The sequence below is a fragment of the Rhinopithecus bieti genome, unplaced genomic scaffold (assembly GCF_001698545.2).
Source record: "Rhinopithecus bieti isolate Rb0 unplaced genomic scaffold, ASM169854v2 scaffold_52099, whole genome shotgun sequence".
NCBI classification, from domain to species: domain Eukaryota; kingdom Metazoa; phylum Chordata; class Mammalia; order Primates; family Cercopithecidae; genus Rhinopithecus; species Rhinopithecus bieti.
This window is the reverse complement of record NW_016820939.1, coordinates 1,064,092-1,074,898: the sequence shown is the minus strand read 5'-3', so window position 1 is coordinate 1,074,898 and position 10,807 is coordinate 1,064,092. Positions and strand designations below refer to the sequence as shown.

General features: G+C 39.1%; 1 protein-coding gene across 1 annotated transcript in view; it reads left to right on the top strand.

Moving 5' to 3' along the window:
* The window catches only part of HSD17B13 (hydroxysteroid 17-beta dehydrogenase 13), a 21,557-nt gene extending 11,369 nt beyond the window's left edge, over positions 1-10,188 (top strand). The window contains 5 exon segments of the mRNA XM_017860054.1: positions 348-442; positions 445-465; positions 468-483; positions 4,341-4,457; positions 9,246-10,188. Coding sequence (XP_017715543.1) covers positions 348-442; positions 445-465; positions 468-483; positions 4,341-4,457; positions 9,246-9,336 — 340 coding nt within the window. The 3' untranslated portion in view covers positions 9,337-10,188.
* Positions 10,189-10,807: the final 619 nt, after the last annotated feature.

Below are 10,807 nucleotides of genomic sequence, written 5' to 3'. Positions count from 1 at the left end.
TGAATAACTTTCTTTTTTTTTTTTTTTTTTTTTTTTTTTTTTTTGAGATGGAGTCTCACTCTGTCGCCCAGGCTGGAGTGCAGTGCAGTGGCGCGATCTCCGCTCACTGCAAGCTCCGCCTCCCAGGTTCCTGCCATTCCCCTGCCTCAGCCCCCGGAGTAGCTGGGATTACAGGAGCCCGCCACCACGCCTGGCTAATTTATTTTTGTATTTTTAGCAGAAGCGGGGTTTCACCATGTTAGCCAGGATCTACTTGTTCTTAAGTCAAATGATACCGCCTTCTCACAGAAAACTGAGGATTGGTTTCACTCTCCCTTAGCTAACAATGCTTAATAATTCTCTTACAGTTCCAGCAAATTTGCTGCTGTTGGCTTTCACAGAGGTCTGACATCAGAACTTCAAGCTTTGGGAAAAACTGGTATCAAAACCTCATGTCTCTGCCCAGTTTTGTGAATACTGGGTTCACCAAAATCCAAGCACAAGGTAAGGTCAAAATCAAGTTAGAATGAGACTGTGGTATGATAAATTGATATGAAAACTAATGAGAAATGTTTATGCAGGCCAACTAATAGAAAAAAAAAGAAACAGAAAAAAATTTTTTCTTATTAATATTATTATCCTGAAATTAAAGGAATAAAGGGGAAAAACATTAGGGACTAGCAGGAATTATCAGCTACCAATGAACTGGGATATTTATTTGTGTCTGGGAAAAAGCTTAACACACACTCAGGTGCCAAGAGTAAGTGGGAAGTGGGAATGGGGCAAGGGGGGCTGGAGAGGTGTGCTTAAGGGAATGGCGAGAGTCTCCTCTCCTGGACACCGCACCCACAAAATCAATGATACATGACATTTCCCCTTTCCATTAGTGGTTCATCCTCTTCAAACAGAGCATAGAAAGGTATGGGTACTTATGCCTCTTTTATGTCTTCCACAGCACTGGCCACAATGTTAACATAAGGCACCCAAACATTTTCCAAACTTGTCTCATCCTAAGAATTATTGCTTGTGCTTACTTAAAAAATAAAGTTCATAGGCTCGTCCTTAGGAATTTCTAAGGAAATTCTGATCCAGTAGACTAGGATTAATTCCAAGAATTAGGAGTTTTGTTTTGTTTTGTCTTACAAGCATACCAGATGAGAACAGAGGCAGGTTTGGAAAACTTTGATATATTCAATATTATCAGAGGGCAAGCTTGTAGTCCTAGAGACCAGGGAAGCTAAGGCGAGAGGAAGGCAGGAGTTTGAGGCTGTAGTGCACTATGATTGCACCTGTGAATAGCCATTGCACTCCAACTTGGGCAACATAGTGAGACCTCTGTCTCTAAATACACACACACACACACACACACACACACACACACACACACAATCTCTATATACATTTGATCACTGTTACCACCCTGTCTTTAAAATGCAAATGTTCCAAGGACCAGCAAATAAATTGAGTCTCTAGCTCCTTAGTCAAGGTGAATTTCTGCAAGAACTCTTGTCTCTGGTGAGAGGATTTGAGACCACAAGAGAGAAAAAAGTAGTCCTGAAAGGAGAAGAAAAAAGCAGGAGGGTGTGGATAAGGCCTGAAAATTAAGCCATCTGTTTAACAAATTTTTCTAATCCTGGTATATATTCTGCTGCAGATTAACAAAATATACTAAGCTTAATGATTCAAAACCAATTTTTTACTGGAAGGGAATTAGTCCTAAACACATTCATTCAAATGAACTAAACAATTCTCTATTGAGTGCCGCCTCGTTTGAGGATACTGACTCTTACAGCCTGAGTTAGCTGTGTGGTCTCTGCAGCTGGAGTCACTCCCTGCCACTGGAGTCCTTCATGGTGTTAGACCATAGGTACTGTTGATTAAAGAAAAAAAATAAGTTTTGTTTTGTTTTTTTTTTTTTTTTTGAGACAGAGTCTCACTCTGTCACCCAGGCTGGAGTGCAGTGGCTCAATCTCGGCTCACCGCAACCTCTGCCTTCCGGGTTCAAGCGATTCTCCTTCCTCAGCCTCCTGAGTATTTGGGATTACAGGTGCCCACAACCACACCTGGCTAATTTTTGTATTTTTAGTAGAGACAGAGTTTTGCCATGTTGGCCAGGCTGGTCTCGAACTCCTGACCTCAGGTTATCTGCCTGCCTCGGTCTCCTAAAATGCTGGGATTACAGGCGTGAGCCACCACGACCGGCCCAAAAAATAAGTTTTTAAAGAATTAAAAGTGTTGATTTTATTTAGAAGCCTTACTGAAGACTACAGAAGGAGGCCTATAGCCTGAGAGCAGCCCTTTAGAGAGGTTCAGTTGGACTGCTCTAGTACTGGGGGCCATGTGCTCTATCCTGTATTGTCTTCAAAGCATCTTTCCAGAGAGCTCCACATTGTCACAGAGTCAGGGACTTTGTGAAATTATGCTGACAAGCAGAAGTGAGCAAACGTGGCTTCTCACAGTACTTAATAAGTATGCAATATGTAAGTAAATACTATAGTACTGTTGCAACTCCTGACTGTTTTCTTAGACAAGGAATTGGGCCCAATAAAAACCCTCTTGGTAGGCTTTCAGGCTTAGCGTGCCATGAGCTTTCCTAAGGGTATCCTGCCACTCTTGGGGAAAGCATAATAGAAGAGAAGAGTAAAGATAATGGAACTCTGGGTATAAGGTTCCTGGGGGCTAATTTAGGGGCAGACACAGGCAGTGCTGAAGATTTGGGATTGATTTTATAGAGGTTGCTGGATTGTGAATTTCCTTAGTCAGGGCTAAGGCATTGATATGTAATGTCACACTTGGCTCCTAAGCTGGGTTGTTGGATCCATATAGATGATATCAGGGAGAGAAAGGGCAGAACAGAGTAATTTAGAAATGTATTGACTTGTATTACTCTCTGTTGGCTTTGCTATTCAATGCAGTGGAGAAGTGAATCACATACTAATCTGCAGTAAACCACAGATCATCCCAGGGAATGGAGTTTTAACATTCATTGGTTCGCTAACTCCTCGTCCAGCCTTTACATTCACTGGCTGTTCAGTCCACGCCTAGACATCTTAATTTGAATATAACATTTTAAATCCATTTATGTTTTAATTTTCTGTCATCATCTTGCACTAACAGGCAATTCTTCACTAAGCCTATGTTTATGAATGTTTTTCAAGAATACATGTACACAGCCTTCAGTATAAGGAAGGTTACACCTCCAGTTGTCATACTCCTTGGGCACCTCTTAAATTCTCATTAAACTGCAGGATAGGCAAGTCAGAGGTGAATCTCAAATATGAAATTCTTACCAGAAAGGAGTCCCAATCCAGACCCCAAGAGAGGGTTCTTAGATTTCTCCCAAGAAACAATTTGGGGCAAGGCCACAGTGCAAAGCAAAAGTAAGCTTATTAGGAAAGTAAAGGAGTAGAGAATGGCTACTCCACGGAGAAGAACAGCTGGGGCTGCTCCACCAAGGATATTTAGTTACTTCTTGATATGCTAAACAAGGGGTGGATTATTCATGAGTTTTCTGGGAAAGGGGTGAGCAATTCCCAGAACTGAGATTTCCTCCCCTTTTTAGACCATATCGGGTAACTTCCTGCCATTGCCATGGTATTTGTAAACTGTTACAGTGCTGATAGAAGTGTCTCTTAGCATGCTAATTAATGTATTATAGTTAGCTTATAATGAGCAGTGAGGACAACCAGAGGTCACTTTCATCACTATCTTGGTTTTGGTGGGTTTTGACCGGCTTCTTTACTGCACCCTATTTTATCAGCAAGGTCTTTATGACCTGAATCTTGTGCCAACCTCCTATATCATCCTGTGACAAAGAATGCTTTAGCTTCCTGGGAATGAAGCCCAGTAGGTGTCAGCCTTCTTTTACCCAGGCCCTATTCAAGATGGAGTTGCTCTGATTTAAACGCCTCTGACAAAATGATGACCTTAAAACAATCCAGCTTTATGGAATACCTCCGCAAGAAAGAAAGTATACTTAGCTATAGAATTTTCTCCTTGCATCCAACAGGCTTTGAGATGTCAGATCTTTCCTTCCTGTCCCATGATTAATCCTAGCCATTCCTCTTTCTTGCATGGCTCCTCTACTCCTTACCATCTAATGCCTCTCCACCATTTTGATATTTTGACTAAGTGAGCTATGAAACACACCTACTGGATATGAAAGTATAAGTTTCTGATAACAAAACATCAACATGGGATGCGGAGGAAGTGGGTAGGGTGGCATTAATGCAGGAAATCCTGGAATATTTTAAATCTTCATTCTAAATTTAGTAAAAATATAGGATAATTTTCCTACCATCATTTACTTATGAAATTAAAATTTTAGAAAATAAAATAAACTTTTCCTCTTTTAATCACAGATTATGGCCTGTACTGGAGACAGATGAAGTTGTAAGAAGTCTGATAGATGGAATACTTACCAATAAGAAAATGATTTTTGTTCCATCATATATCAATATCTTTCTGATACTACAGAAGTAAGTACAGCACAGAACACCTAAATACTAAAACACCAATAGAGCTTTTTTTTTTTTTTTTTTGAGACAGAGTCTTATCCTGTCACCCTGACTGGATTGCAGTGGCACGATCTTGGCTCACTGCAACCTCCACCTCCTGGGTTCAAGCAATTCTCGTGCCTCAGATCCCCATGTAACTGGGACTACAGGTGTGTGCTACCACACCACACCCAGCTAATTTTTGTATTTTTTGATAAAGATGGGGTTTCCCCGTGTTGGCCAGGCTGGGCTCCAACTCCTGACCTCAAGTTATCCTCCTGTCTCGGCCTCCCAAAGTGCTGGGATTATAGGCATGAGCCACCGCGCCTGCCCCAGTAGAGCTATTATTATGGAGAATCTTTCAGTTGTGAAAATTGGCATGGAAACTCTCCACCCCTGGGGAGAACAGTTAAGTTTCCTCTGTTCTTTTCCTACCCAGTCTATAAAAAGAGAATGATTCATTTTCTCTACCAAATCTACTGTCTCTGCCCAAACTTTGCTGAAGACTATTCTAACTAAAGGAAACACAGTTTAAAAAGAATGCAATATAGTGAAGTAGTTAATAATAAAGACTCCATTTTTAAAAGCCTACTGGAAGTTTGGTTGGGATTGCACTGAATCTATAGATCAATTGGGGAGAATTGACATATCAACAATATTGAGTTTTCGAATCCAATAATATAATATCTATTTTTTAAATCTTCTTCAAAATCTTTAAATCTTTAAATTGTATTTTGTAGTTTTTGGTGTTAAAGTCTTGCACATATTTTATCAGATTTATTCCAAAGTATTTCATGAGTTCTTTTTTTTTTTTTTTGAGACAGAGTTTCGCCCTTGTTGCCCAAGCTGGAGTGCAGTGGTGTGATCTCGGCTCACTGCAACTTAGGCCGCCTGGCTTCAAGCGATTCTCCTGCCTCAGCCTCCCAAGTAGCTGGGATTACAGGCACCTGTCCTCTCGCCCAACTAATTTTTTGAATTTGTAGTAGAGATGGGGTTTCACCATGTTGGCCAGGCTGGTCTCGAACTCCTGACCTCATGTGATCCACCTGCCTCAGCCTCCCAAAGTGCTGGAATTACAGGCATGAGCCATCGTGCCCAGCCCTATTTCACAGTTTTTGATGCTAATGCAAATGGCATTTTTAAAAAAATTTATATTTATCATTGTTTGTTGTCAGTATATATTGGATTTTTGTAATTTGATCTCATATTTTGCAACCTTGCTAAATTGCTAAACTTTTGTTTGCTAAACTCAATAAGTTTTTTTTTTTTTTTTTTTTTTGGTAGATTCCTGAGCCTCTAATTTTCTTTTGGGAACGCTTTTAATTACAAATTTAATTTCTTTAATAGCTACATGGCAATTCAATTTACTTATTAATTCTTGGTAATGTATGTCTTTCAAGGAATTTGTCCATTTCATCTAAGTTGTATAATTTCTTTGGCATAAATTTGTACATAACATTCCCTTATTATCCTTTTAATGTCTTTAGAATGTCGTTTATTTATTTATTTATTTATTTATTTATTTATTATTTTTGTTTATTTATTTTTTTGAAACAGAGTCTTGCTCTGTTGCCCAGGCTGGAGTGCAGTGGCAAGATCTTGGCTCACTGCAATCTCTGCCTCCCGGATTCATGCCATCCTCCTGCCTCAGCCTCCCGAGTAGCTGGGACTACAGGCACCTGCCATCATGCCCAGCTAATTTTTTTTTTTTTTAATTTTTTTAGTAGAGATGGGGTTTCACCCCATTAGCTGGGATAGTCTTGATCTCCTGACCTCGTGATCTGCATGCCTCAGCCTCCTAAAGTGCTGGGATTACAGGCATGAGCCACTGCACCTGGCCAAATGAATATGGTGATATCTTCTTTATAAGGATGCCATAAGAATAAAACAATATAATAGAAACAAAGCTCCTGTCACTGAAAAGGTATAGACGTCAAATGTTAAAATCTTAGAGAACAGAATTTATATGAAATAGCAACAGCAACAATTTCCCGGAGGATATACTCTCTCAGCTTTCTTCTGAGGAGCAGTTTATAAATAGAAATTGTATCAGTGAGAAGATAACTATACTAACTTCATAAGCCCTTGGACCTTTTTGAAACAAATCCATATAAATTATGAACAAACTTGAAATAGAACAATTTGAGAACAGGGTACAAACTGCATTGGTGTATCAATTTCAGTATTTTGTTTTAGCTTAAATAGACTGACTTGAGATAACATAAGGAGAACCTTGACCCCCAAGCAACATCATCTCAAGAGTTGACTAGGCCGGGTGTGGTGTCTCATGCCTGTAATCCCAGCACTTTGGGAGGCCACGGCAGGCAGATCACTTGAAGTCAGGAGTTCGAGACCAGCCTGGCCAACATGGTGAAACCCCAGCTCTACTAAAAATACAAAAATTAGTAGGCATGGTGGCCTGTGCTTGTAATACCAGGCACTCGCAGGAGAATTGCTTGAATCCGGGAGGCAGAGGTTGAAGTGAGCCGAGATCATGCCACTGCACTCCAGCCTGGGCGACAGAAGACTCTGTCTTGGAAAAATAAATTTAAAAAAAAAAGAAAAAAAAAAAAACAGTTGACTAAATTAGTGTCTTGGTACTAAGCACTGTAGGAAGTGAGTTTCATGGAACACCTACTCTCTTGGGGCCCAAAGCAAGTCATATTAATATTGAAAATTACATGCATATGTACATGCATATACATGCATATGACCATGGTGATAAAAACAATTATTCTGCCTGAGTTGGAGAATAGTATCCCAGTAAAATAAACAACAGTCTCAAAGTCTTTTGTATCCTTTGAAGCTGTCATGGTGGTTTGTAACTAGGCAACAGGTATGTATTGTTAATTTTCTTTGCATTCAATTCCTTTTACAGAGAGACAACATTTTATGAGCAGATGCAATTACTAGCATGAAGGTTTCTTTGTGAGGGTAAAAGGCCCACATGAGCTCTCTTCTTATCCTTGTCCTTCTTTCAGCCAGATCTTCCCTGCCCGTTTGCTCATTCCCCCATCTTTCACCCACCTACCCCCAAAACAAGGAAGTAAATCTTGCATTAGTCAACAATACCAAAGTGATTTTCAATATGACTTTCTTTGCAGAATATGTTATATCTGCCTCTTTACATTCACATACTCTCTTCCTTTTTTTTTTTCTTCTTTTTTCAGATGGAGTCTTGCTCTGTTGCCCAGGCTGGAGTGCAGTGGCTTGATCTCGGCTCACTGCAACCTCCACCTCCTGAGTTCAAGAGATTCTCCTGCCTCAGCCTCCTAAATAGCTGGGATTACAGGCATGTGCCACCACCCTGGCTAATTTTTTTGTATTTTTAGTAGAGTCAGGGTTTCACCATGTTGGTCAAGCTGGTCTCGAACTCCTGACCTCATGATCTGCCCACCTCTGCCTCCCAAAGTGCTGGGTTACAGGTGTGAGCCACTGGGCAGGCCACTCTCTTCCTTTCATCTGCCTAGTCATCTCTTATGCATTCCTGGACATCGGCTGTCCTTTTGAAGCTTTTCTCCACTATCTGAGCCCATGTGAATCCTCCTTCCAGTTATAGCCCTTAATTCTAGATGGCTGATATTTTTCAATAATTGTTTTAAGATGACCATTTTAGCCTCTCAGCTAAACAATAAGTTCCTCAAAGACAATAGCTGTTTTTTAAGTACTTTAGTTCACCTTATTATAGAGTGCATAATAGATACTCAGTAAATAGTAAAGGAGAGGTGAAGGCTTGGATGGAATGGATTCTGGTGGTGTCTCTTGGTGAGATTTTAGCATCAAGATTAATCAGCAGTTTAAACAATGAGCTCAGACCTTCATTTTAGATCTTTACTCATATCAGATAAGAGAGTGAGAAGAGTGGTATGTATCAGTGCTTTATTTATATTTGCATACAATTTGAACTATGAATATTACAAAGGTGCACACATAGGTTCAGACAGATTGATTTAAAATGACCAAAGATGACCCAAGGTAAGCGTATCTTAGGATGCACTCCCTGGAGAAGGAATGTTCCCAAAAACATTTTCAGAGGGACAAACCATATGAAATTCAGTAAAACATACATCATGAAGAAAACCGATTACTCTCTTTTTGACATGAAATGAGAATTTTAATGCATGGTTACAATTACTAATGTATTCTGCTGCAAGACGTTAATAAAGTTACTTTTTTGCAGGCTAGAATGTCTTGATGCTGTAATCAGAACACACTTTTTTTCCTTTTCTTCCAGCTTCAAATGCAGATTCATAATTGGGCTGACTTCTAATAATTGCAATGTTTTCTGCCTTGGGCTTGCAGCAGAAGCTTGACAAAATAGTGTTTGTTTAGGCAATAATTTATTTTTTTACTTTTTATTTTTTTTGAGATAGAGTTTCATTCTTGTCACCCAGCTGGAGTGCAATGGCATGATCTTGCAACCTCCGTGTTTAGGCAGTAATTTAGACTTTACCTTACTTGTGATTATTATGGCAATTACTATAGCCACAAGGCATAATTTTACTGTCTCATTTAAATTTTATGAATTTGAATGTTTTTACACTTTTCCTAATGAAGTCCACTATGAAGTTATGTCAAAAAAAAAAAAAGAAAAGAAAAGAAAGATGCACACGTAAGAGAGAGGTGGTTGCAAAGGAAGTAAAGAAGAATGGAGGAAAATTAAACACAAACCAGATAACTCTCAGTGTATTCTAAATGACCAAAAAAAGAACTCTGTTGTCAAATATTTTAAACTGAAAATTTTCCTTTTTTTTTTTCTTTTTTGTACAGGTTTCTTCCTGAACGCGCCTCAGCGTTTTTAAATCGTATGCAGAATATTCAATTTGAAGCAGTGGTTGGCAACAAAATCAAAATGAAATGAATAAATAAGCTCCAGCCAGAGTTGTATGCATGATAATGATATGAATAGTTTAGAATCAATGCTGCAAAGCTTTACTTCACATTTTTTCAGTCTTGTTACTATTAAAAACATTGGTTTAGCACTAGCAGCAGTGAAAAGATCAAGATAATTACCTGTCTTCCTGTTTCTCAAGAATATTAACGTAGTTTTTAATAGGTCTGTTTTCCTTTCATGCCTCTTAAAACTTCTGTGCTTACATAAACATACTTAAAAGGTTTTCTTTAAGATATTTTATTTTTCCATTTAAAGGTGGACAAAAGCTACCTCACTAAGAGTAAATATAAAGATGACTTATTTACACAGGGAAGGTTTAAGACTGTTCAAGCAGCATTCCAATCTGTAGCCACGCCACAGAATATCAACAATAATACAGAATGAGTGCACAGCTAAGAGATCAAGCTTCAGCAGGCAGCTTTATCTCAACCTGGACAGACTTTAAGATTCAGCATTTGAAAGATTTCCCTAGCCTCTTCCTTTTTCATCAGCCCGAAACGGTGCAACTCTATTCTGGACTTTATTACTTGATTCTGTCTTCTGTATAACTCTTAAGTGTGGACCCTCTATATTTCCTCCCTTTTTATAATCTTATAAGATACATTACGAAGGGTGACCAACTGTATTTTAAATCTGAGAATTTTAAGTTCTAGTCCCATGATAACCTCTTTCTTTGTAGTTTATGCTTACATATATCCTTGGTCCCAGAGCTGTTTAGACAATTTTAGGCTCAAAAATTAAAGCTAACACAGGAAAAGGAACTGTACTGGCTATTACATAACTAACAATGGATCCAAGAGAAGGAAGGGAAGAAAGAAAGGTTTTTTTGTTTTTTGTTGTTTTTTGTTTGTTTGTTTGTTTTGAGGTGGAGTCTCGCTCTGTCTCCCAGGCTGGAGTGCAGTGGCCCGATCTCAGCTCACTGCAAGCTCCGCCTCCTGGGTTCATGCCATTCTCCTGCCCCAACCTCCCCAGTTGCTGAGACTACAGGCGCCCGCCACCACGCCTGGCTAATTTTTTGTATTTTTCGTAGAGACAGGGTTTCACCATGTTAGCCAAGATAGTCTCGATCTCCTGACCTCGTGATCCACCCTCCTCGCCCTCCCAAAGTACTAGGATTACAGGCATGAGCCACCGCCCCAGTCTTTTTTTTTTTTAACAGAAAGAATAATCTGACTCCCACTACATCAAGACTAATCTTGTTCTGTGTGTTTTTCACATGTATTATAGAATGCTTTTGCATGGACTATCCTCTTGTTTTTATTAAAAACAAATGATTTGTTAAAAGTCACTAACAAAAACAATTCACTGAAAATAAATATGTCATTATGCTTTAAAAAAGTAACCTCTTGTAATTATAAAATAAAATGTTTGACTTCTAATCTCTGTCTCTGTGAGTGTCCTTCAAGAACCAAGGGTGTGGATAGTAATAGCTAGATCT